The 27562-nt window shown below is 48.1% G+C and overlaps 1 protein-coding gene across 1 annotated transcript; it reads right to left on the bottom strand.

Annotated features, from left to right (window-relative positions):
- Positions 1-1683: 1683 nt before the first annotated feature.
- Positions 1684-25849, bottom strand: GGCX (gamma-glutamyl carboxylase). Its single transcript, XM_081017372.1, has 15 exons — positions 25697-25849; positions 23535-23735; positions 20106-20264; positions 19788-19953; positions 17529-17607; positions 16252-16358; positions 14119-14282; positions 13330-13607; positions 12395-12526; positions 9659-9810; positions 8669-8838; positions 8270-8400; positions 6826-6973; positions 5387-5582; positions 1684-2772 (listed from the first exon to the last, which is right to left on the bottom strand). Exons 1-15 carry the CDS (start codon positions 25722-25724, stop codon positions 2610-2612), a joined length of 2274 nt encoding a protein of 757 aa, XP_080873498.1. The 5' UTR covers positions 25725-25849; the 3' UTR covers positions 1684-2609.
- Positions 25850-27562: the final 1713 nt, after the last annotated feature.

Here is a 27562-nt window from a genome sequence, read left to right as displayed (position 1 = left end):
ATTTTGTTTCGACTATGGCAGACCAACACGGCTACCTACCTGTAACTATAAAGTGATGGGCAGTCCCAGTTCAAAACTCCAAGTTCAAATCTCACAAAGCTATAATTCTCAGGGAAGAGCCATTGATTTTTTTAAATCATTTTTTATTCAAAGTTTTCAACATAAAATACAATAAAAAATCACACTAATCTAGAAAAGAAAAATAGAAAAAGGAATAAAGGAAAGAAATAAAGAAGAGAAAGAAGAGATGAACAAAAGGAAATTACAAATCCTTTTATCAAAATTAAATCTTTACCCTTATTTTGCACACAGAAGAGTGAGCCTCTCAGTTCTCTCCTGGGAGCTTCACCCTCTTCCCCCAGCCTCCCACCCTGGGAGACCCTCTCTCCTCTGCCCTTCATGCAATGCCCTTCATTCTCGGTCCATCACCTCCCTGTATCTTCCTTTAGCCAAGACAGAGAACTTCAAATTACAAAACAAAATGTAAATCTAGAGTTAATGAAAATAGAAAATCATAGAAAAGATAGAACAAGTACTGAAGGGCTTCTAATTCTGTGTCTGCCAATTATGTATGTAACAATTATATATTTCAGTCCCATTTCCTGTTGGCCATATTCTGTATCCTGGTTTAAAGGAAAAAGGGAAAGTCCTCCCCCCTCCCCCTTTTCAGATTCTTTTGCCAAGGCAGGCACCAAAATCTTGGGAGCTTTTTCTTTCTCTCTCAGCCTTTGTCATCTCCAGTTGCTTTTGTTCATAATTCCATTCACTTCTCCCAGAGGCACAACAGCATCCTTTGTCTGATCCAGTCCTCCAGACAGCTGTGTGGATGTCCATTCCATTCCAACGTCTGCTGTCGTCCATTTTGCCTTTACCTTTTCATTTTCAGGCAGTTCTGGATCAACACCTTTCCCACAGGTCCTGTGCATTCTTTAGTCTGATATTTCTCTGATCTAATCTCCTTTAACATTTCACACAGCTCTTAAATCTTTCAGCTGTTCGTCTAGTAATTTTCGCTCAGCAGTGTTCAGCAGTGTTTTCACCATCTTGGGTTTTATTATTCTCCCCTTTGACAGTCTTTGCTTCCAGAAATATGCACCTGTTTCTTAAAATCAGCATTCCATTCTCACATAGGTTACCATTTAGCTTCATTTCAACATCCAACCCAGCACACAAATGGTGGAGAGTTACAGGTGGTATAAATTTGTCCAATCCCCCTTGAAGGCCATCTAAGCCAATAGTCATCCCATAGCGTGACCCTCAGTTCCCATAGTGGGAATCCTAACCCCTTACCTGAGTGGAAGCTCCTTAAATTCAACAGACTTACTTCTGAATGGACATGGTTAGGAGTTCAGTTAAGACAACGTTTGAAGAAGTCCTTCCTCCCTTCAGTTCCAAGTCCAATTTCACTGGGTGGTCCTGAATTCAAGTACTATGAAGCAACTATTGCCCATGGGATGCACACAGCACAGACACCCACCACGCACAACAGGAGCGGTATAAGCCACTAGTAGGAACCACACATGGAGTCAGAGTATACACAGGGATGGCAGCCACGAGCCAAGCCACCCATCTGGATGCCACAAAGACCCAGAGTGGCAATTTTGCCTACAGCCCTGTCAAACCACCCCTCAAGAGGGTGAGTGAAGAACTCTGGCAGTGAAGACAATCAATGACACACACGTGTTCATAAAATTTAATTTTTAATAGAAATTGAACACTTTTTGTCTTGGTCACACTGGAGCTCGCCACAACCTTCTCTTTTCTAGACTTAATTATAAGGCTCTTAGACAGACCTGAGGACTCCTACTGTAAGCCCGTCTGTAATAGATACCCAGACGGAAGTGAAGGTTTCCAGTTCCTTTCCAATTGTGTGAAATTGCAACTCTGTGTGTCCAGAGCTCAAGTGGTAGAGCAGCCATCCCCAACCTAATACCCTTCCAGATATTTTGGACTACATCTCCCATCAGGCCCAGCCAACCCACTGCCTGGCAACCCCCCCCCCCCTTCAACTTCAACCAACATTAGCTGAAAAATAATCTCAGGTAGTAATGCTGGGAAAACTCCCAACATTCACAGTTTGGCTTAACATTCAGGTTCATGAACAGCTCTAGAAACCTCGAAAACCTGCTCACTCTTTTGCAGCATTTTCACTGGTCCTGCAAATGCATTGCCCAGTTTGTGGATACGGGAGTTTTTTCTCTTCTGAACCAAGACAGCAGCTACCTCTGGGTGTTTTTAAAAGGACAGTGAAAATCTCTGTCACTAATGCTGGTTTTGTCCCCATCATCTTCCTCCATGCTGAATCTACAACAGGCAACAGTGAGACTGAGGAGGAGGGTACTGGTGGGGCACTGCCCCTTAATACACCAGTCTCCAGACGGCAGAGGCCAGTGGAGGTGGGCAGGAGGCAATGGGTCTCAGCAAGCCAGTACAAGAGCCTTGGCTGAAGAGCAGAAGTCCAGAAAAGGGAGAGAGGGCAAGCCACGCAGTCCAGCAAGTGGCTCTTTTGAACGCTCAGAGTGTTCCCCCAGTTTCCCATCCTTTGGCCCCATTGCAAGAGCCTCCCTGCTGCTGCTGCTGCTGGCACCTGAGGTAGCGACGGCTGCTGCTCAGAGTTCAGAACGCCCTGGCTGTTTTGGCACGGTGTCTGGACTGCTGGGTGTCCGGACCTCCTCGTGTTGCATGTTGGCATAGGCCACCTCCTGCGCCAGCTGCTCCAGGGGCGGGCGGCCCAACAACAAGTTCCGCAGAGAAATCCAGGTCATCAGGAGGCTGAGAAGGCAGAGAAACAGAAAGAACTCACCTCATCAGTTTAATGTCCGCATGCACCACATATGGCTTCTTCAAGAGCAGGCTACTGCAATGCTCTCTATGTGGGGCTTCCCTTGCGCTTAATCCAGAAGCTTTTGTTAGTGCAGAATGCTGCAGCGTGGTTGCTGATAGGGATAAAACCCTGTCAGCATATAAGACCTCTGCTCAAATATCTACATTAGTTGCCAAAGTTCAGGGTGTTACTATTAGTATATAAAGCCCTTTAGAACAAGGGACAAGTTTACCTGTGAGATCGTCTCACCCCGTATATGCCCAGTCAACCGCTTAGATCAATGGAACTGACCCTGTTACAGGTGCCACATAAGACCCTTTCCTCACTGGTTAGAATTCAATATTCTAACACTTGCACTCTGGAACTCCCTCCCTATTGATACCAGGCAGGCATCTTCACTGTAATCTTTTCAGCACCTGCTAAAAACATTTTTGTTTAGACAAGCCTATGCTGAAGTTTAGAAAGGTGATGTGTGTTTTAATATACTTTTAATATATTATTATTTTAACGTTTTGAAAGTCTTTAATTTTTATTAATTTTTGCTGGTGATTATAATTATTGTTTTATCCGTTTTGTAAACTGATTTGAGGGTTTTGTTGTTGCTGTTTTGTTTTATGATTATCAGCATATGACATTGTGGTCCCGGAGCAGAGTTTTCCAAACTGTGCGCCATGACACGTTAGCTGCAATGTGCAGGTGTGTCGAGCGAATGCTCTTAGTTTAGCCTCCGGTTTCCTACTAAAACTGAACTACCGTGTCGCAAAGTGATGCATGTCTAAAAAGTGGGTCACCATCCTGAAAAGTTTGGAAAGCTCTGCCCTAGAGCATTCCCCATTTGGTTCAGCCAGTGAGACTGCTCTCAGTGCAGGCCAGGTGACGGGCGCCGAGAGAGCAGAACCCCCTTGAGGTTGTTCTCTTGCTGCCATCACATTTGGTGACGGACAGGTGGGTGGCCCCACCCACAGCCTGAAGTTGGCCTGCAGGGGAGGTCAGGATTTAGTTCCCCAGCTGTGCATTTTCACCACCATAGACTGTGTGCCTAGGGAAGGGCCTTTTCTAAAACATTAAGACAAACTGGCACTGTGAAGAGGAACCCCCAGAAAAACAAACAACCCTTTGAATGTTGCTCCCTTGTTAAAACAATTTTGCCAACTACCAGTCCATTTCCAATCACAATTCCATGGGAGCATGGGAGAGGTTTCTCTCCAGCTAACTATCTGTCAGGTCTTCAGGTACCCAAATACAGACGGTCTTTTACCCTCGCCAGGTTCAACGTTCTCCCTTCTGCCTTACTTCGGGGCAGATTTGAGGGTAAACCATACACAGCACGGGTCTGCCCTTGTGGCTCGTTGGAAGTTGAAACTGCTTCACATGTACTATTACGTTGTCGTCTTTACGAGGATATACGTTTGACTTTTATTACACCTGTTTTGCAAAAGTCCAGGAAAGAATCGGAACACCATAGTTTAAAACTACTGCTAGAGGACAAGAATCCCAAGACTACATTAATCGCAGGAAGCAAGTGGTATCCCATAATGACCAAACCCCTAAATGTTAATTACAGGGGGCACGCTAAAAATTAATTTTAATTTTTATATTTAAATCCTTGTTATATTCATATTGTCCTCTGCATTTCTGATATTTTTTCTTTTTTTCTTTTTTTATGATTTGTGATATTGTGTGTGTTGACGCTGGTCTGTGACCGTATTAATAAATTCATTCATTCATTCAAAGTGCTGGTTATGCCCTATATGACTTGGGACCAGATTACTCAAAATATCCTATCTCTCAATATGAACCTGCCTGGGTGAGCTCACCTTCTCTTAGTCCCATTGACAGGAGAGGCACAGCTGGGAGGTGACAAGAGAGAGAGCCTTTTCTGTGGCTGCTCCCAGGCCGTGGAATTCCCTCCCAAGAGAGGCTAGCTCCCTCTTTGTTATCCTTCCACCAGCAGGCTAAGACCTTCCTGTTTAGAGAGGCCTTTTTTAAAAACCAAGGGGCAGACAATGCTGATCACTGGCTGCTGTCAGGGCAGACTACAGTCATACCTCGGGTTACAGATGCTTCAGGTTGCGTTTTTTCGGCTTGCGGACCGCCGAAACCCGGAAGTACTGGAATGGGTTACTTCCGGGTTTCGGCAGTCGTGCATGCGCAGAAGTGCTGAATCACAACCCATGTGTGCGCAGACACACCGCTGCGGGTTGTGAACGTGCATCCCACACGGATCACGTTTGCAACCCGAGCGTCCACTGTATATTTTAACTGCTGGCTCTAAATGTGTTCTGATGCCTTTTAACTTTTGGTTTTAACTAGTTTTCTTTTATTACTTTGTATTTTATAACAACATTTTTAAACACCGGAGAATACCTTGAATCCCACCTTGGAAGAAAGGCAGGCTATCGAAAACATGAAGTAAATAAATGGACTCAGTCACCCTGGCAGCCAGACTACAGGCTGCCCACAGCATCATCCAGCTGCCAAAGCCAGAAAGTGGACCAGGTTAAGCCAGCAAGAAATGGCAGGGAGGGCAGACGTTGTGCGGAAAGAGAAGGCTTTTCTCACCTCCTGCGGAATACGAAGTACTTCTTGGCAATGAAACGGTGGAAGCGCTCGGCCAGCGTGGCATTGCGGCGCTTCTGCAGCTCCTCCATGCGCCACTGGCGGCGGAGAAAGGCCTCCACGACAGGGTCCACCTGCGTCACGTTTTCCATGGAGCTGTCCAAGATGGGCTGTAGCTCCGGAGGGAGGGGCTCCGTTTCTGGGGGTGGGGGGCAATATCAGGATTTAGTATCAGAAGACTGAGAGTCGCTTGAAAATGAAATAAAGCTATCGTGTAAACCTCTGGTGCGACTGCACTTGGGATATTCTCTATGTGGTTTCAGGTGCTGGACCTCAAAAAAGGACATTGTTTCAGAAAAAGGAAAGCAAAATGATCACGGGCATGGAGTAATTCCTCTTCAAGGAAAAACTGCAGTGTTTGGGACTTTTTTGTTTAGAAAAAATTGGGACTTGGCAGGGAGGGGAGATGAGAGAGAGAGACATGGCAGGTTGTATAAAATTATCTCTGGTGTGGAGAAAGTGGACAGGGAGTTTTATCATACTAAAACTCAGGGTTATTCAGTGAAGCTGAATGTGGGAAGATTCAGGACAGATTAAAGGAGTTCTTCACCCAGCACAGAGTCAAACAATGGAACTCACTCCCACTAGTGGCAGTGATGTCCACAAACTTTAAAAGAGGATTAGAGAAATTGATGGAGGATGCGGGTGGCTCTGTGGGTTAAACCACAGAGCCTAGGACTTGCTGATCAGAAGGTCGGCGGTTCGAATCCCCGCGACAGGGTGAGCTTCCGTTGCTCGGCCCCTGCTCCTGCCAACCTAGCAGTTTGAAAGCACGTCAAAGTGCAAGTAGATAAATACGTACCAATCTGGAGGGAAGGTAAACAGCGTTTCCGTGCGCTGCTCTGGTTTGCCAGAAGTGGCTTAGTCATGCTGGCCACATGACCCGGAAGCTGTACGCCGGCTCCCTCAGCCAATAAAGCAAGATGAGCGCCACAACCCCAGAGTCGGCCACGACTGGACCTAATGGTCAGGGGTCCCTTTACCTTTAAGGCTTGCAATGGCTATTAGCCACAATGTCTATGTTTCACCTCAGAGGCAGTTTGTGTGAGTTTGGGAGCAGGTGAGAGAGGCTACTACACTCCTGCCCTGCTTGTGGAATTCTGCTTCAGACATCTGGCTGTGCCCTGTGAGAACAGGATGCTGGACTGGATGGAAGAAACCAGGAGGTTTTCATGATTTCTTCTGAAAGCACCTGAAGGCAACTTGAACTTTCCGCTTGGGACTGAAGAGCCCAAGGCCAGTCCTTGGCCTGTCCCAGCAGCAGGCGTGAAATAGAGGAGGACTGTGTCAGCAGAGGCTGGTGCCCTGCAGCCAGTGGTGCAGCCGGAAGACCTTCTGAGGCCCCCAGTTCATTTGCCCCCCCAACCACTGCTCAGCCTTACCTGTCCCATTCTGCACCTTCTCCCGCAACTCCTGCAGCCGAGTGAAGTTCTGCTCAAGAGCTGCCTCTGTGGTGTTGACGTACATGTACATGTAACAGGACGGTTCCTGGGACACTGTGAAGACTTTGTGGTATTTCCCCGGCGGCAGCTGTGTCCAAGAGGAAGAGAGCAAAGTTGGAATATCAACACAGGGCCCTGGCCTCATTTTGCTTGGGCCCCACCATCCACAGCAGGGGTTCCCAAAATGGGCAGTACTCCCCATTACTGGGGTGGGGGTGCTATGAGGCAGAGGAGGGCTGGAGCAGGTTCCTCCAAGCATGTTGACTGCCTATTTATGACTGACCAGGCGAGAGCCTAGAGCAAAACACCTTTATTGCTTTGTAAAGTTTTTCTGCTCCTACTACTTTCAAAACTATTTCCTTTGGTCATGGTTTGTTTGTATTTGTGATCCTGAGTTCTCACAAGGCACAAGAGGGGCCATATTCAGTTCAAAAGAGAAAATGGGCTATATTGAAGTTGAGATAGTCAGCTTTTTATGATATAGCAGCAGTTTAGTGTGGTCATTGACTGATTTAACTCTCAAGAGAGGCTTTTCCCATGGGAAGTGTTCAGGCCCACACCTAGAAAGCATTCAGTTAAGCAGAAGACCACTCAGACCCATCCTTTCTAGGCACAGGACAAGTGGAAGTGTGGACAAGCCCTTAATGTGGTATAAATGACAGAGCAGTGGTCCATCTGAGCCAGTGCTGCTCCCCCGATTGGCAGTGGCTCTCCTGGGTCACAGGAGCGCAGAGGTCTTTCCCAGCCCTGCTGCTGTTTGAGATGATACTGGGCAACTGGACCTTTGACCTGCTGCATGCAAAGCATGTGCCTGACCATGAAGCCTCGGCCTTTCAGCAGTGCATGCAAGTATTGCGCATGGGGTGAAGGTTCCAATACTTCAGTGGGCTCGGGGGATGTGAGGTGGTCGAGAGGTGGTTAGATGCCCATTGCCTTTCCTTTGTGCTTTGGGGCAGAGCATCAGGATCACTGGTGGTCCTGGACACGGCTGGAAAAGGCTTCCCTTCCCCTGCTCTCCAATTGTGAAGGCTCAGCTTGGCCCTCACAGAACCATAGAATTGTAAAGTTGGAAGGTACTCCAGGGACCATCTAGTCCAACCCCCTGCAAGGCAGGAATCACAGCTAAAGAATCCCTGACAGATGGTCCTCCAAGCTCTGCTTAAAAACCTCCAAGGAAGGAGCGTCCACCACCTTCTCAGGTACTCTGTTCCACAGTTAAACGGTCAGAAAGCCATTCCTAATGTTTAGTCGGCATATCCTTTCTTGTAACTTGAAGCCCTTCTGGAGCAGCAGAAAACAAGCTTGCTCCATCTTCCATGGGACAGCCCTTCAGATATTTGAAAGTGGCTATCATATCGCCTCTCAGCCTTCTCTTCCTCCTCACCTGTATCCTGTCTCCTTCCTGCAGCGTGTGGTTCTTCTGCATGCTGACAATCTCCACTGCAACTTCTCCTTTCAGCAAGTGAAGGCTAGTGTTGCCAAGGTCCTCACTGACAAAGTTTTCCAGATGCAGGCCTGCCATGGGGGACAACTGGGAGATGAGCAGCTGGAATGCAACAGAGCGCCTAGGAGCAGCCCCAAGACCACGGCTGCTCTGACACCCCAAGACCACCCCCAGGTGAGGATTCACCAGTCTCTTGAAATGGCTTCCCTACACAGGCAGTTAAAAGCGACTCAGGCAACTTGCTCACACAGGCAAAAGGCAACATGCCAAAGAGTACTGAGTAGACTTGGCTTAAACAGGGATACAGTTTCCAGGAGAAGGCAAACAGCACAGACGTACCTGGGAAGTCTGCAATGAAGACCACCTCAGTTTGGTTGTCCAGGGTGTCCTCAATCTCCTGTAGTTTTGTTCGCCAGGGTGACAGGTCAACCAGCAGAGGCTTCACCCATGTCGTCTTTTGGAAAGGGGACCACTCAGCCTTCACAATGTCCACATGTGGATCAAAGAGTCTAAGGAGGGGAGTGACATGGGCAAAGTGAAGATACCCAAATCAGAGGGACCCCGGCCATTGTCAAGTCAATATAACTAGCAAGGAAGAGGGCTCTGCCTGCATGGCTGTGTTCCTCCAATCCAATATGGCTGTCATTCCTTCCATGCACTCAATTCCTTTGCAAGGATGGGCTCAGCTTGAGTTTATGAGAGGCTTACTCATTTAAGGACAGGCGGTTCTTCAGTGTTCTATCCAGTGTCTTCTCAAAGTCAGTGACATTACGAAGGAACTGCATGATGGGAAGCAACAGCCTAACTTCCACCCCCACCCTCCCCAACAGCTGCCCCATCCCTCAACACTTGTATAGCACTCCAATTTTACTGGAATTGTTAGTGCAGCTTGTATAATTCCCTACTGAAAGGGTAGGGAATTCCCCCTCCCCACCTCCCGTGGGCCAAGTATGACAGGTGAAGAGACAGTCCGCCTGCCGATCACCCAATGTCACAATGACATCAAGTGACCTGCTTCTCCTTACCTGTTTTGAAATCAAACCATCCAGGCAAAGGCGCTGTGCTTTGAAAGCCCCAGTGATCAGCCGATGTACAGCTGCAGGTGCCTTTGATTAATGACAGGAAGTGCCTGGCAGCCCCGGTTTTGGCACAGCCACGTCTTTACCAGCCACACAGCTGGCATGGCCGGGCCAAAGCAGCCTGCTGGCCAGTTGGGGAAGACCGAGGAACCTGATTGGGCCTGTGGGCTGGAAGCTCCCCAATTTTGCTTTACTGTCATTGCAAGCAGCAGTCTCAAGGGCATTTCAGTTGTGGGAACAGCCTACTCACCTCTGCTGGAAGCGATCGTTGATCGAGACCCAAATATCAAAGTAGATCTCCGGCTCCGAAATGTTATAGTTGTGCAGCAGCTGACTGAGACAGGTGGCATACTGCTTCACCATGTCTGCGTGGTCCCTCCAGCGTCGGCTCTGGGTGAAGACCTGCCCTAACACATGCAAGTCTCAGCTGGGACACAGGAAGGGTGGTGGGCTGGTGGGGGTGTGCAGGGAAGAGGAGAATGGGAGGGCAGGAGGACAGACTTGCTGCCATAAGAGCAGCAAGGTCTAGCAATCAGCACCCAAAATCCCAACAGTTCTACAGCTAGAAAGTGAAGATTCCAAAGATTATGCAGCTCATGCAAATTCACCTCTCTGCACTTTAGATGTATTATTTGTTCCAGCTGCTGAATTTGGACCAGACCACATCATTATCGAGAAAGGTTTAGTGGTTGTTTGAAGACTATCCCTGCCTCCAGGTCTGGCCCTGACAAGAAGGCTACAGGTGTCCCACAAGACACTGTGCAATGCCAGGTCAATGATTCAGAAGACCGCTGCCATCCATGATTTGATGGAGGAATTGACCTAGTATGTTATAACAGAGATTTGCTTGGACAAGGTAGATGAGCCTGTTTCTGCTACTGCTTATCCACCAGGTTTCTCTTACACACAGCAACCCATATCATGTGGGTGGGGAAGGAGGTGGGTGCAATGATTTTTAGGAAGTCTTTAGTTTTCACCGGGCGTCCTATTAGGGAGACACAGTTTTCTGAGTGCATGTTCTGGAAGTTGGGCAATAGGGGCAGTACAGGATTCCTTTTGGTGTATTGACCTCCCTGCTGCACCAAGAATTCCCTGCCCAAACTGCTTCAGGTCATGTTGGATGTTCTCCTGGAGACACCTGGCTTGGTGGTCCTGGTTGATTTTAACATCCATGCTGACATGGCCTGACAAGGGGCTGCTTGGGACTTCATGGAAAGCATGGTCTCCACTGAGCTGTCTCTGAATAAATATGGCCACCTATTCTTAGCCATGAACACACCTTAGATCTGGTGTTTACCTCTGTGGATGTGGGTGATCTGACATTAAGTTTCAGTGGAACAAAAGAAGTGCCATGGTCAGATCACTTCCTGGTGCAACTGGACTTCTCTGCAACCCTTCCCATCCGCAGGGAGGTGGGACCGATTCAAATGGTCTGCCCCTGACACTTAATTGATCCAAACAGCTTCCAAAGGAGATGCATTATCCCTTTCTGATGGCCTCTCAGCCGATTCCCTGGTGGCACGCTGGAATGTGGGGTTAACTAGGGCTATCGACTGTCTGGCTCCAAAGCGCCCACTCCAATGGGATGAAGCTCAGATGACTCCGTAGTTTTCCCAGAGCTGAGGTTGATGAAACACTCAGAGTGGCTGCAGCAACCCAGTCAGATGGGCATTATTATTATTATTATTATTATTATTATTATTATTATTATTTTCTCTAAAAGCTGGATTTTTATTCCAAAAGAAAGTTAGGCATCCCAGATTGATGCATCTTGGTCTACGAAACAGCTTGTATTTTTGTGTGTATATATAAATATGGCAGAAAACCCACAAATATCAACAAGTAATTATTTTTAAGTATCATTTGGAGGTTTCCCATCTCCTGAGATCCTCAGGAAACCACTTTGAAGTGGGTGGGCTGTGCAGTGATCCTCCCAATTATGATTATTACTTGCACTAATTAGTCATGTTCCCATAGAGCCTAGTGGCGCGGGACGCCAGGGTGCCAAGTTCTGGAGGGTGCCAGGGAAGAGGCGGAGGCTGGACGTGGTGCCTCCCGGCATCAGCTTGCCGCCCTTGCCTGCCTCTGCCATGCCTGGAGCTTCCATCTGCCGTGGCCACCGCGGCACGAAGCGGCCAGCTGAGCCGGGAGCCGCCACGTCCAGCCTCCGCCTCTTCCCCACCCTCCAGCCGCTGCCTGCCTCCTCCAGCCCTGCCGGCAGCACTGTCCTCCCTTAAAAAAGGTCAACAACTCTGGGAAATGGGGAGGGCGGCGGCGGAGGGAGCTTTGCACCACGGCACAGGATATGCCCTGCATGTTTCCCCCTTTTCTTGTTTTGCATAAAGTTAACTCAAAGCAACTTGCAATACATAGCAGGCAGCCTTGACAAACATCACACTCCTGCAGTTAAAACTGACACAGGTACAGTGGTCTGAATACAACCATGTAACCGACCAGGGGCACCAGCTCTTGTGGGCTCAATTCTTTTGCCCCTCCCCATATTTTGGGGCTGGGCCCCCCAATGTTCTAAATGCATGGAGGTGAAGTGTGGAGTCGAGCACAGCACAGCTCCAGTGGCCGACTCCTCCTCCTCCTCCTTCTCCTCCACAGAGGGGCAGGAGGGTCAAAGCTGCCCCTGCTGGTGGTGGTGCCAAGAGGAGGAGATGCCAGCCATTGAAGTCGTGCGTTTGGCTCAGCCCCCAGCTCCTCCCAACATTAGGATGTCACACATGCAATGTTGCCCACCTGCCCTCTATCGCCCTCGCAAGCTGGCGCCTCTGTCCTGACATGCAATGTATCCCTATGTCCAATCTCTGTATGGGACAGCTGTGTATTCCTGCTTTGCAGGACTAAATGATCCTCAGGGTCCCTTCCAACTCTACAATTCTATTATTTGATTTGCAGTTTGCCATGTGGGTAGCAGCCCAAGTAAAGTAGCCCAAAGCTGCCCCTGCCCCCTTTCAAATGAAAAGGAAGAAACACTGACCCCAGGATTGAGGTAGCCAACCTCCCCAGTGAGACCATCACGGTACGTAATCTTCACATGCTGGTGGGAGCGTGCGTGGACCATCATGTCCCACGAGTAGCCATAGAGTCCATTTGTCCAGTTGTTATAGCCCTGCACAAGGAGTTGAGGGGAAATCTGGTGACTTTTCCCAGAAAGGATCTTGTTTTCCCTCTTCCTTCACCCTCCCAGCCTGACAGTCATGGACAATGCACTGAGCTGCCACTTTGGACTATTATTTTCTGACTAAAAGCTACCAGCAACCAGATATTTCACCTCACAATCCTGATTAAGATTCTGCCGTTACTATCCTGCACCAATATATTTCAATGTAGATCTGGACCAGGGAAACTCTCAAACTTGCAGGAATGCTGGGAAAGAAATGCATCATGGGAAGAATTGCGCTGGCTCAGGTGGGGCCTCCTCAGTCCCTCCCACTTTGTTAGCCCAGATCCGTCATCTTCTGCTTCCCAGAGGACCCACGTCAAGGAAAATCTTGTCTGTCCAATGACAACATCCAGCACCTTTTGCTCCAAGACCCATATATATATGCACGTCTGCAAGAGTTAAGAAACACCCCACAATACCCTCCAGAGCAGGAGTAAACTTGCTCTATCTTCCTAGTGACAGCCCTTTATATATTTCAAGATGGATATCTCATCACCTCTCCTCAGCTAAACATCCCCGTTCTTCCTCATAAGGCTTGGTTGCCAGACCCTTTACTTCCTCATTCACCCAGTTTGATCACATTTCAGCTTGTCAATATCCATCTTAAACTGGGGTGCCCAGAAATTTTTCCAGGACTCCAGGTGGGGTCTGACTAATGTTGTTTAGGGCTTTGTGAATTAACACAATTAACGCAACGCTATCCATGGCACCACCATGTTGCCTGCTTCTGCCAAGCAGGCCTGTCTCACCTGGGTGATGAAGTGGGAGTAGGGCAGGAATAGCTGCTCCAGCACATACAGCACTGTGAAGATGGCCCCCAGTTTCTGCCGCAACCCCAGCTTCTGGGCTCCTCTGCCTAACCTCTGCTGCCCTGCTCCTCCATACACACACTCCTGGCTGGGCTGTGGAGCCTCTGAAAGGGGCAGGAGCCTTTGGAAGCAGGCCGGGAACTTGGCAATCAGGTGGCGTGGCCAGTCTGGGTAGCAGAAAAGGGGGCTGGTGGCCAACATGGTGTAGGAGAACATACCTGTGGGCAAGAAAAAAATGCTGGGAAATTGGACTTTTGTGGATTGGGACAGGGAGGCCAGAGAAGGAGATGTTTGCAATACCAGCCCAATGCTAAGGTTATGTACAATTGCCATCTCCCACCCACCACCTTGCAAGAACAAAGACGAGGAGGAAGTTTTATTACCAAGTTTGTCACACAAACTACCCCAAATGGCATTAACATAGGCTTGCAAGTGTCTGCAAAAGCCTCTCCCCCCCCCAAAAAAATTGGGGATTTTTTTCCTCTCTGCATGAACCTATGTTAGCAATTTGCAGCCTGTTAATACTATGAAGGGGGGTGGTGTGAGGAACCACCCACATTTTTTCCCAAACAGCCCAAAAAACTTGTTTTCCTGGTTACCTAAAAGGGATTCTTACTCACCGCAGGCAAGCAGGAGCGTGGTTAGCGGCCAAAGCCAAACAAGGCAGGAGTTAAGGGCTCCTGACCCTCTTGCGAAGAAGAGAGTTGTTTGGACATCTGGAGAACTTACCAATGCTGAAGAGCTGGGAGTTCATGCAGTGAAAGTAGGAGACAAAGACAAGTGCAATGGGTCGGGTGGCGTCAAAAAACAACAGGTAGCCAGCGGTCAAGTCCAGCATGAGACCCCCACCATGCACTACCAGCAGGCTGGTCATCTCCTCTGAAAGCACCAACCTGAGATAGAAGACACAGCATAACTGAGAAGTGGTGGGTGGAGGTGAACAGCCTATGCTCAGGACTAGGGATGCACAGCAATGTCAATTTCTATGTGATAATTCACAAGTCTCTTCTTTTTTAAAAAAAGCCCATGCAGATTCCCACCCTCACTCACTAGCCGCAGGGCAGTTCCAAGGGTTTGGGTATATGCAGTTTTCATGTAAATGCAGAACCTTTGGAACGGAACCCCCATGTAAGACAAAATCATACTGTAAACTTAGATATGAATTTTATCACAAATGCATTTCTAAATTTATTTTAGTTTTAAATCTGCAAATATATATATACACACACACACACACACACAAACACACACAAACACACACAAACACACACTTTTTTGCGCCAGGAACTGTATCACAAAATTTGGTCATGTCCAAAGGATAATCATATTCCAATCCATGTATTCATCGAAGTGGTGGGAGGTCAGCTCACTTAAAAATGTGGACCGAACGGTGGCTTCTGGTTCTGCTCTGCCTTAATGGAGCCAGACTCCATGACAGAGAGAGAAGGAAAAACAAGGATGATTGAGGGTAATTATCCTTGCAAATTCCCCCCCAGGGACAGGGGGAAGGGGCTTCACTCGCAGTTCATCTCCTTGCTCTGGCATGGAATGCGGGGGGGCAGGGAGGAGCTGAGTGCAAAAACATTTTGCCCACCAGAAACCCTCCAATGCCGCCATTAAGAAGCAGAGGTTCTCCTGTTAGTTGGAGCTTAATTGGACTAAAGTACAGGCGTGTGCTAGAAGAGATGAGATCCCAAAATGCAGAACAAAACTGAAGATAAGACTTCATTTGGTGAAAAAGACGGTGGGCAGAGAGTGGAGCCTATGGTTTGTTTAAAGTTTTATTCTCTACATTTATGATTCGGCAACTCTCCTCTGAATTTTAGTTCAAATTATATTTGTACAAGCGAGAGTGAAAGAATTGGATTATAAATATGGAATATAATATCAAATGGAACTGTGTGTGTAAAAAAAGGAGAAAGGGAGGGAAGCTCTATTTTGCAAAAGGCTTAATGATATAAACTTAGAGCTGACTCTTCCCTATCCTTTATTATTTGCAGAGTGAACTGAATAATGCTAAGAGGACTTGGAATTTAATTTAATTGGAAGTATATATCATATATCTTCAGTTGGAAGGAAGGATGAAAGGCGTCAGTGAACTGCCAAGGAACTGATAAGGTTCTTTACTGAGTCATCTGCAATTCGACAGACCGCTCTTCTTCCCAGACTGAGAGGGGAAATGGTGAAAACAGGTTATTTATTGGGACAGAGTGACTTTTGCAGCTGTTGCAAAAGTTGCAAAACAGCAAAGCACAGGACGGAGCGATGGAGAAATTTCTGGAACAATGGGATATCAGCTCCGCCCAAGGCATGATGGATAACAGCAACAACCGGGGGAAAGAAAGACATAACATCTTACAAGGACAGGAAGAAACACCACAGACAGAATAACTGCCACACACAGGAAGAACAAGAATCTAATTTGAGTTCCTCACTTGTAGCTTTATAAATCATTTAATGTGTCAACACAAATAGAAGTTTTTAATATTGCAGTTGTTGTATAAGGGATTATCATTATGACTGGAAATTAATACGATTCTGGAACGCAGAAATAAAGCAAATAATCAATTCATCAAATCTAGCACACAGGGGGCCACTTTATCTAAATTATATAATTTGGTATTTGAACAATTGGTATTAATAATTGTATTATAAATTGGTATTGTTATAATGCAGTTATTATTGGATTGTAATTGAAAACTAGTAAGTATTATCCCTAGCTAAAGCCAGACCCTTCATGGGAATTCCACCCTCCCAAATCTAGGATGCAGAAGGGAGCGGCTGGAACCTTCCACCTGTGTGATTCCTTGACCTTTCTCCTCCTTCACTGCTTCTGCCTCCCTCCCTCCCTTTCCTCCTCACCTGAAGGGGCTGAAAAGCCAGTGGTGAGCAAGGGAGCTCATGGAGTAGCCTTCGACCCAATCCGCATCCAGTTTCTTGATGCCCGCAATGAAGTACACAATGAAGATCTGCTCGGGAACAAGGCCAAGAATCTGTGAGTTAGATTCTGAAGCAAACTAGTCAGGCAAGGGGCACAAGACATCAGGCAGGAGCAAAGGGGTTGCCCATCTCCAAACTACCTTCGAGGTGAGGAAAGGACCTCGCTACATACCGTATCCCCCAATGAAGGGGGTGAGCTCTTGCTCAGCAGCAGAGCACACACTTTGCACGCAAAAGATCCCAGGTTCAATTCCTGGCATCCCCAGGTAGGGCTGGGAAAGACTCTGGCCTGCAAACCTGGAAAGTCACAGCCCGCCAGTGTCAATGCTGAGCCCATGCTGCTTCTGTGGGGGTGGGGGGTCCTGGCTCATCCATCTACATAGAGGCTGCTTTGTTTTGTGATAGGAATTTTGAGGTCTTAGATATATGTTAAATGTTCATAAGTGTACCAACCAAGCACGTACATAGATCAGCACAGGAAGACCGACCTGAAACCATTTTTGATTCCCAAACTGACCAAATGTTTTCTCTGCAAGGTCAAAGTGGGAAACCTCCCCATTGTCTCTTTCCTCACAAATCCTGTCTGAAGGGCACATTTAAGATATGAATAGGGTGTGAGCCTGTGACCTGGCTCAGGAACTAAGTATTTATCATTACAAAAGACTGGCCAGGCTCCCCGGGCAATCCAATCAAGTGACCATTAAACAGGTAACCTGTCAGATGAGATAAACAACACACTCAGATTTCTGCTGTAGACCGCCTTTTCTGTGATGTAGGTATGATGTATCTGGGGGGTGGTCTTAGGTAACACCCCTTCTGTGATGTATGTATGATGTATGGAGGGGTGGTCTTGAGCTCCAGAGCAGGGAATTTAAAATGTCTATATAAGGCCTTGCACGCCATTGTTCTGGGTTCCTCCTCCCTTCTGTGTGTGGTGAGTGAGGACCCTGTTGCAACAGATCAATAAAGATCAGGCTTACTAGCTGCTTTGCTTCTCAATATTCTCTGATTGGCCTCTGTTATTTTCTCCTACCAATAGGAACCTACGTAAGGACTCTGTATGGGCTCTTGGATACCCCATAAGGGGAAAAGGGCAGATTTTTGTTTACAACAGTTTCCAGAGGACACTTCAGTGCAGACACTGAGAGGAGTCTGCATACTGGGGTGGGGGCTAGGGGGAAATAACAGCAGCGCTTTACCTGTGTGCGCAGCAGCGTGTAGTTCCACAACGGAACATGCGCGTTTCTCTTCTGTGGATTCCAGAGGCCATCAATAGACCTAAAGGAAAGAGACGCATTACCTAGAGGCCTCCAGTGGGACTGAGAAGCTACCCACGGACCATTTTAAATCGAGACAAAGGTGGGGGGGTCCAGATCAGCTTAGCCAGTACCAGAGGCGTTCTGGATGCCTAAGGCCTTCTCCTGAGTGATGGCACTTAAGAATTCTGAAATATTATTTTCAGCCCACCACAACACAGACTTATTTAAAAGGTGGTGCTGTCAGGGGTGGCCCATCCAATTTCGTCAACTGCTGCCGCCTCTCCCACCACTGCCTCCCACACCCCACACCTCCGCTGAAGCCTTGCTTGCTAGGGTCACACTGTTGCAGCATTCGGTTTCTGGCAAGATCTTGCAAGAGGTCCACAAAATCTTTCTGAAACCCAGAAGCCACAGTCACTTCTCCAGTGGCTTTCTGACTCATTCAGAAAGCTGGCACCTGGAATCTGTCTTTGCCACAGTTTGGAGCTGGTCATGGGCAAACTAAGCGCAGTGAAGGTGCACATTCCAGGCCATTACCTATGAATCCAGATTTGTAGTTTGTTGCCCTCCAAGCAAGCCCTGAGTGGTAGCCAAGGGTTGCTACTGGATTACTACGTATGGTTCGCACAGAGAGAAATAAGGTCAGGTTTTCACCTAACACTAAGCCAAGGCACAGGCTTTGCTTCTCCTACGGCAAAGGCAGGAGCTGGGAAGCAGCAAAGGAGACGCCCTTGAACAGTGTGCGCCAGCAGGTTACTTGTTCACATTAAACCGTAGTTAATTTTCAACTGTGGTTTAATGTGAAATGTGGCCAATGCCTTGCAATGCAAGACCAACTTCTGCTGGTGTCAACATGCACAAGATTTATGAGTTAAATATCAATGACTTGCATTTACAGTGGTACCTCGGGTTAAGAACTTAATTTGTTCTGGAGGTCCGTTCTTAACCTGAAACTGTTCTTAACCTGAAACTGTTCTTAACCTGAAGCACCACTTTAGCTAATGGGGCCTCCTGCTGCCGCTGGAGCACGATTTCTGTTCTAATCCTGAAGCAAAGTCCTTAACCCGAGGTACTATTTCAGGGTCTGTAACCTGAAGCGTCTGTAACCCGAGGTACCACTGTAGTTTGTAAGTGTGGCAGCACCCACACTTTGGAACTCCCTGCCTGTTGACATCATTCATTGTACACTTTTCACAATTTTTGGCCTGACGGGCCAGCCTGACGGGTGTTTTAATCTGGTTTTCAGCTTATCATTTATTTTAATTATTTTTTAAAATGTTTTGAATAGCTGTTTTTAACTATTTTTACCAATTATTTCACTGTTTTATTCTTTTTTGTAAACCGCTTTGAGGTTTCTTTCTCCAAACAAGTGGCATATAAATTTTATGAGATAAAGGAAGTAAGATGCCTGCTCATGTTCCTCCTCCAGCTGCTGGAGACTTCCTAGGGACCTCATGCCAGAGCCTGCAAGTGTCTTGGACTGAATGGAGGCAGGGGTGGGGGGGTGGAAGGTACTAGCAGGGGAACCCCCAGGGGAACAAGGCTCAGAGCCCAAGGACTGGTGGTGGAATGATGACAAGTGGTCAGAAGGGAGAAGAGGGAGCAGACTGGGAGGATGCGTTGGAAGCTGAAGACGTAACAGGATTTAGTGAGCACGAAGAGGCTGTGGCAGAAGCAGAAGCAGAGGGGGGTCAATAGGCAGAAGTGGAGGCAGGCTGCTGAAGAAGCCAAGGAAGCTCCCCCTCCTGCTGCGACCAGCTCTCCTCCCTGCTGGTCTCCCAGAACACACAGAGAAATGAAGAGGGTGGAGCAAAGAGCGACAAGTCAAAGGAGCCTTAGGCTGCTGGAAGGAACTGGGGGAAGAAGGGCCTTAGAGAGGCACTGGGAAGGCCCCGGGGACCTTCAGTCCTCACAACGGCCACAAATGTAGCAAGACCTACTGGGAAGAGTTGCTGTGATCACTGCACTGTTTTGGTTTCCTGGAATAAAGAGCTAACTTCACTGACACTGGTGTTTTTTCATTGCTGACCTGCTCCTGACTCCTGACACAAGCTGTTCAAATGCCAAGCTGAAATTGTGTAATTGAAATGCCGGGAAAGGTGTTTACTCGGCATAAGCATGTTGTGAGCAAAGAGGAGGCACTGCAAAACCTGACATCAGGGTTGTTGGGTGAAAGCAAAGCAAAGGGGTACCCCTTACCAGTAGCGGTTTGCGTTCATGAACAAGAGCTGGAAGCCCAGGAGGCCGTAGAGGTAGGAGTGGTTGTTCCATGTTGTTTTGTCCAGCAGGAAGACATACCAGTAAGGCACCACGAAGAGCAGGCAGCTGAGGCGGTAGAAACAGCCCAGCATGATCCCCAAAGCACCTGTTGCAGCGAGGGAGGCAAGGTCAGGTCCCCAGAGCACCTTCTGCAGCCGCACTCAACCCAACAAGGCCCAAAAGCCCAGGAAACAAGGTGGAGCCAACACTGCAGGGCTGGTCCATCCCACCTCCCTGGCCTTCTCCCAGTGTCCTTACCCAGCAGCATCACTGTGTAGACAAGGTACATCCAGTCCAGCGGAAGGGGCTCCAGGAAGTTGAAGAGGGGGAAGCGGCACACCTTCAGCCCATCCAGGTATTTGTGGTCCAGCTGGCTCAAGCCTCGCTCCTGGGGAATGTCCAAGGCCATCAACAAACCTAAGCAAGGGCCAGAGAGAAGAATGATGTGGGGTGGAATGGGGTCAAACACTGGAAGGAAACAGGCCTGCAGTGAGGATCTGAACCCTTGGCTCTTACAGCGTTTCAGTGCACTCTGGCCTCCGTCACGGTCCTCTGTGCGCCAGTAGTGGTTTAGTTATGATGGCCACATGACCCGGAAAGCTGTCTGTGGACAAACTCTGGCTCCCTCAGCCTGAAAAGCAAGATGGGCGCCGCACCCCATAGTTGCCTTTGACTGGACTTAACCATCCAGGGGTCTTTTACATTTACCTTACCCTAGTCCAACACTCTAACCAGCACACCACATTGGTACATTATGTGCTACTGCAGTCCACTCCAGAAAATGCTGAGGGTCAGGTGGAACTGTCAGATGTGCGCCACAAATGAAGAGTGAAGGGGGCTCAGAGAGAGTTTCAAAACACGGAGTAGAATTTTTTTTCATTGAAAGCAGCAGTGATTCAAAGGAAAGGTCAGTCATTCTGTACACACACACACACACACACACACACACACCTTGTTGGTTTTTAGGACAAACCATCCAGTGCAGCCCACGATGGGATCACACCCTGATCTCTCCTAGCCAGGTCCAAAGTCTCCTATCACTGCTGATAAGAGAGAGGCCAGCAGCACTGGCCCAAAATGAGAAGCCCAAAGCTGCTGCCAGCTACGGATGTGGCAGCTATGGATGTGGCTCCAGTACAGGAGGGAAACACCACAGCTTAAAAAAGCAGCGCATTCCTCCACATCCTGTGCACTGAACTGGATTGCAACCGCCATGAAATTATTTCCCCCACAGCTCTCAGGAAAACCAGCCCATCTATTTTGTTTGGCAAAGAGGCCCTGTGGGCAGCTTTGTAAAGAAGGAGGCGTGTAGGAACAGACATTCCTCCTGCAAGAGATATGGCAGAGAGTGTATGAAAGGAGGGCAGCAGCAGCAGCCATCACATGCAGAGAAAAAAACAGTCACGAATCCTGCACCCAGCATCTCCCAAAAGGTCGCAAACACAGCATGAGGGAGGAGAGGAGGAAAGCCACCTAATTTGGGCTCTTGACACCCATTCCTGGTCTCAACATGGCCATGCTCTCTCTTAACTCTACCCACCACCCTTTCTAGGCCTTAATGCATTTACTTCTTAATACAGGGTGCATTGAAGATCCTCACAAGTTTAAAGGCTCCAGAGAAAGCAGTGGACATCAAATGATGCATTGAGGATGAACAAACAGCACAACATCAGCACTGGTGGATCAAATAAATCTAGCCAAGTTTCCTGGCTTCAACTGTGGCAAACTTCAGATGCATCAGGAAGACCAAGCAACACAGAGTGGACTAGCAGGGAGCACTATCTTATGCCTGCCAGCCCAAGGGCAAGCTCAGATGAGTTTCCTGCACTCGCGGCAAGGTGCTCAGAAGCATCCCTTGGAAAGGAAAGTGCCTTTTCTTCCAAGATTTCCTGCAGCTGTTGCAGAGGCTGAATATGTGGAGTCTTCAGCCTGGGTCAATTCAGCATCAATTCCTGACAACAGCAAGAAAGTGACCAATGCACACTCCTGCTCACCTGTCCTCCCCACCCCAGGCTTGGTACCTGTATTTCATTCTCCCCGTTCAGCCTCAAAGGACCAACAGCATGGCTTGTGACAAGAGGGTACCAGAGAATGAAACAACATACCCTTTTTAAATTTCTATGACAGCAAAAAGGAAAGGAAAGGCCCACAAAGAAACAATCCCAGCTCCAATGGGATTGGGGTTTGACAGTATCTGGTGGCCTCTTCTGGTGTTTGCTAGTCAGGCAGATAGTCAAGTCCACTCTCCTGACTCACACCTCAACCTTTGGAGGCCCTTAGTTCACAAATAAGATTGTGTAAGATGCCAAGTGTCCTCTGCATCATGTTCTCCTCCTAGTTCTGCAGTGCTCTCTCAAGCAACTGTACTTTCACTGTAATGTTTATTATTATTATTATCAATCAATCAATCTTTATTACGTTCTAGAGACCCAACAAATCGTTACAAAGCAATGCACAATTCAGACAACCTACCCCCAGGTTAAACAAGCATTTTGTTCAGACTTAAAGATAGGGATCATTGGTTCTTGTAACCACCGATAAAAACTTCACCACTGCTAATGTTCTAGCGTTTGTCCGGTCTTCCAATAGGAACCTGACATAGTGAGCCTCTGATTTTCATGGGAAAGGTACCAGCAAGGGTAGTATCAGTTCAGCCCTGGCTTGCTCATATTTCACACAGTGCAGCAAAATATGTTTTATAAAACTGATGTCTTGAGCACATGAGCAAAGTCTGTCCTGGTAGGGAACTCCTCTCAACCTGCCATACTATCATTATCATTATTATCATTACTATTATTATTATTATTATTATTATTTTATCATGTTGTACTGTTAGTGTTATAATTGCTTTCCTACTTCTGTTAAAGAAAATGATGATTGCCAATAACAGGGGCTTCCAGCAGCTTTTCTGAAGATCCAGATGAGATGTTTCCCTTGCTCCTAGAGACAGGCAGCAACTGGGACAGGAATGCCACATGTGTGGCACCATGACCCCAAAGACCCTGTTTCTTGAGCTTTACTGCTGAAGGTAACGTGGAGCAGAACCTCAGGTGTCAACTGGGACTCAAGCCTAAACATACATGGAGGGATGGAGCTTTGCGGATACAGTATGAAATTGTTGGAACACTGTAAATCAGCTTTCTGCAGCCTAGTGGCCTCCAGATGTTGCTGCTGTCGCTGTTCTTCTTCCTATTATTTTAGGCTAGTGTTGAATGCATCAGAAAGGAGATCTGTCTCCAAGGAGAGGGCATTCCATATCCTGGGAGCTGTTACCAAGGAGGCCCTGCTATATTACATCAGCGATCAGCACTGCCTCTCCACCTTAAGACAAGCAATGGAGCAAAGTGCTCCTTCAAGTAGCAGGCTGGCTACCAAGGGCTTGATACACCAAACTGAGCACCTTAAACCCATCCTGATAGCAAATATACAGTCTGTGCTCCACTTGCTAAGGGGAGTTGTAATCCAAAAATACCCCAGAAGCACCAGGTTGTAGAAAGCTGCTGCTGTGGGCACAGATCAGCATTTTTCTGAAAGCAGCTGACATCCTGGAATCTTTCCTAACTACACCTATGCCAAAAGGATTTATCCTTACAGATATCAAGCATCTCAATACTCTGAGGTGCCTACAAGCACTCTCCAGTCCACACCGGCCTCCCAGGGCCAGCACTCTTAAGGCAAAAGACTCACCAAAGAGAAAGCGGAAGATGCCCAGCGCTGCAGGGTCAGTCGGCCTGTTAAGTAAGCAGACAAAATGGTGCCAGCTGGAAAGATCGGCCCATTCAAAGCCCAGGAGGCGCTTGGTCCAGCTGCAGGGGGTCGAGGGCCCAGGCTCCTCCTCTTTGTTGCTGCGCCTCTTCTGGCTGGCAGGAGACTCTGACAGCTGAGTGCCTGCAAAAATAAGATGAAGAGGATGGCAGCTGCACCCCAGAGGGAGAAAAAGAGTCATGGATCAGCGCAGAGCATCAGCTTTGCATGCAAAAGCCCTGAGTTCAATCCCAGAATTGCTGAGTACGACTGAGATGGTCCCAAATCTGAACAATACTGATCAAAGCCGTATCAAACCACTTTAAGCAGTCAAGGCTTGCCCCAAAGACTCCCAGGAGCTGTAGTTTGTGAAGGGTGCTGAGAGGCCTCAGGCAACCCCCTGACCCAGCAGCAGGCTCTCTCTATGTTCTCATGCAGATGGTGCCCTAGACAGCTTGACTCAGGTCTCTTTAATTTGTGAGGCACCAGAATTATACCAGCAGAGGCTACTTTTCCTGTGACTTGGGGACAGAGGAAGCTACTGCCTTCTAACAGGAAAAGTAGCCTCTGCTGGTATAATTCTGGTGCCTCTCAAATTAAAGAGACCAGAGGTTGCCAACGGCAAAGGAATGGGAGAATCTGCATTTTGAAAACCAGCACACTGCTAGACACACACAGCAAGTTCAAACTGGCTGCTGATACCCCCCCCCCCCAAATCCTACTGTCTACTTCACCTTGTTGCACATATTGGCCAGGTCTTGTCCTTACACTCTGGTGTGACCAAGGGACAGAGCCCAGGCAGGAAGGAGCAGGCTGAGCTGGGGTGGGGGGAGTGTAGAATGTTGAGGACCCCCCCCCCAGACTGTATTCTATTGAACCCTTTACTCCCCCCCCCCCATAAAAGTGAATGAAGTGGAATGGACTTCCTTGGGAAGTTGTGGACTCTTCTTCCTTGGAGGTTTTTAAGCAGAGCTTGGATAGTCATCTGTCAGGGATTCTTGAGATGTGATTCCTGCATTGCAGGGGGTTGGACTAGATGACCCCTGGTGTCCCTTCCAACTCTACAATTCTATTATTCTAAGATTTTAAAAGATATATGGGACGCAGGTGGCGCTGTGGGTCAAACCACTGAGCCTAGGACTTGCTGATCAGAAGGTCGGTGGTTCGAATCCCCGCGACGGGGTGAGCTCCCATTGCTCGGTCCCTGCTCCAGCCAACCTAGCAATTCAAAAGCACGACAAAGTGCAAGTAGATAAATAGGCGCCCTGCATGAAGTCGCTCTGGACCATCCGGCGGGAAGGTAAACGGCATTTCTGTGCACTGCTCTTGTTCGCTAGAAGCAGCTTAGTCACGCTGGCCACATGACCTAGAAGCTGTCTGCGGACAAACGCCGGCTCCCTCGGCCAATAAAGCGAGATGAGCGCCGCAACCCCAGAGTCGGTCACGGTTGGACCTAATGGTCAGGGGTCCCTTTACCTTTATCCTGGTTGCTAGCTAAAAGCATAGCTGTCAACCTTCCCTTTTTTTGTGGGAAATTCCCTTATTCCAGCGCCGTTTCCCACTGCTATCCCGGATTGTTAGATATCCTGTAGACTGTCCCGGGACAGGAGAGGCTGCTGATCCCTTATTTTCAAATCTGAAAGTTGACAGCTATGGCTAAAAGGGCAGACTGGCGACCAGTGAGACACAACTCTCTTAAGGCCAGTGCTTTTTTTCCTTTAAAAAAAAATGTTTAGAAGTACTCTCATTTTCCTGCTCATATTGAAACACCGCTCCTCAATGAGTCCAAACTTAGATTCACAAAATGTTTAGGGGTATGCGTCCCCCCAGAAAAAAAGCTTAAGGCTATCCCGGGTTGTCTCTTACTCTCAAAGGCCAGCGCTGCCCTGGGCAGGGGGGGAATTAAAAGAGGAATTTGCAGAGCCTGCCCTCCTCGCCCCACCGCGGGGCGTTTGCCGGGGGAGACGCGGTGCCAGTCCCGGGGGCGGGCGCTGCGCCCCAGCTGGGCTTGCAGGAAGAAGAAGGGGGGCCCTTCCCCAGCACCCCCCCAGAGGCCTGAACCTGAACCTCGCCCCCCCCCCCGCCTGCCCTCTGCCCGCTCATACCCGCCGCGTGCACGCGCCCCGGCCCCATCTCGACGTGGCGGCGGGAGAGCGAGAGCGCGCCCTTCCGCTCGGCGGAGTCCCGGCCAGGGAGGCCCCCCAAGAGAGGAGGGCAAGCCAGGCAGCGCCGCGCAGCTCGGACTTCCGGCTCCGCGGAGGCGCCTCCCTGCGCGGGCCGGGCGGAGGAGCGGGACGGGCCGCCCAGCAAAGCAGCTTCCAGGGCGGGGGCCGCCTTGGCCCGTCAAGTGAAACCCAATGGGCGGTATTCTCCGCTCGCCCACATGATGGGTGGGCCTTGGACAGGTCGCTGCTTCTCAGCCTCATCTCCATTGCGGGGCTGTTGCGAGACTAAAACGGAAAGTTGGAGAATCAAGTGCAGAGCTGTCAACTTCCCCCCTTTTTAAGGGATATTCCCTTATTCCGAATAGGATTCCTCGCAAGAAAAGGGGAAAGTTGTCAGTTATGATCACACTGAGCTCGTGGGAGGAGGGCGTGGAAGTGGATGGTCTTTAAGTAAATTGGCATTAAAAAACCGACACGAATGGTTCTAATGCCTAATGAATTCTCTGGTCTCCTCCAACATCCCAGCGTTCTGCTTCCCGGTGATCCCTTTGGGTTCCAGCACATTATGCGCGTTTGTCACGCGTTTCTAATGGTAAAAGCCCGGAATGTGGCGGCCTTTGCTTTTAAGGGAGCCTTTTTTTGCTCCAGCCCTTTGGATAGGGAGGGTGGACGTGGAGCGTGGCCGCGATCTTCCCTCTACTCCTGGCACCGATCCGGACGCTCCGGCTCCAAAGGGGAGGAGCTTTTAGCAATCAGAATCTCACTTTTTCCAGTTTCCTTTGGGGGAAAACCCTTCAAATTACTACACAAGTAGTATCTTACTCCCTTGCAAATGTCAAAAAATGTCTTCTTTTGTATCACCTAATTATTGCAATAAATGTGTGCATTTTACCATTTATGATGGGAATGTCAATTGATTCAAGATTTGGGGGGTTTAATTTTGACAGAAATGACAAATGTTACCAAGTAAGTTATTGTTTGTTGTCCAAATTAATTTCCTGAATATTTGGGTGATACCAATGTAGATACATTGTCAAAAGAATAAGTCTTATACAGTGCTCTTTTTCTAGAAAAAAAAGGTGTTGGAACTCACCATAGATGCCTCCCATTGCCTCCCTCAGGTGTCAGTGGCACCCACCTGAGTTCTGTCTGGGGAAAAAATCCCTGGTTTTATAGATGATCTTGGCACCACAAATGGTAATAGCAACTCAATGGAAAACAGCCAATCTGACACAGGACGCCTGGTACCACTCGCCCTGGAATATAGCTCTATATTTGATTGGTTTGATTGAAGAAAGCCTTCTTCTAAAATTGCTGCATATCTTTTCTTGCAACATAGAGAATCAGATTCTGTGTAACCAGCCACAATTTTCAGAGTAGTTTAACAATCAACCCTTCATCCCAAGGAACTCACAGAAGTAATTGTAGCCCTATGAGGGGACCGGGGGTCTCCTAACAGCTTTTTTTTTTAAAGAATAATTTTTTATTAACCGACCAATCACATCAAATCAAACCAAATTACCTAAATTCCAAATTACACAGCCGAATTTTAAATTTTTGTTGGGGGTACCCATATTTCAAGTTCCGAAGGGATCCAATCAACTTCTTGCTTCTTACTGCTGTTTTAATGTCCACAAATCTAACCTTATGATGTTCACAGTACTACCCAGTCCTTTCTTATTATTTTTCCACATCTCTTGTTGTTATTTTCATATATTTTTCCTTTCTCTTTGTGACCTCTGATAGTCTCCACAAGCTGGTTAGAACAGTTTGTAATCCTGCGTGGATATTAATTTTTTTATCCAG

This window comes from Podarcis pityusensis (genome assembly GCF_964106645.2).
Source record: "Podarcis pityusensis genome assembly, chromosome: 8".
In the NCBI taxonomy this organism is placed as follows: domain Eukaryota; kingdom Metazoa; phylum Chordata; class Lepidosauria; order Squamata; family Lacertidae; genus Podarcis; species Podarcis pityusensis.
Note: the sequence above shows the minus strand (reverse complement) of the source record. Positions and strands in the feature narration are given on the sequence as shown.

Bases quoted from the DNA above. Each gene is read 5' to 3' on its own strand.
- GGCX (XM_081017372.1), bottom strand. From the start codon at position 25,724: ATGGGGCCGGGGCGCGTGCACGCGGCGG. The intron at 13,608-14,118 runs GTAAGTTCTCCA...TCTTGCCCACAG, and splicing joins CTCCCAGCTCTTCAGCATTG to GTATGTTCTCCTACACCATG. The intron at 6,974-8,269 runs GTGAGGAGGAAG...TCTTGGACACAG, and splicing joins AGGAAGGAGACAGGATACAG to CTGCCGCCGGGGAAATACCA.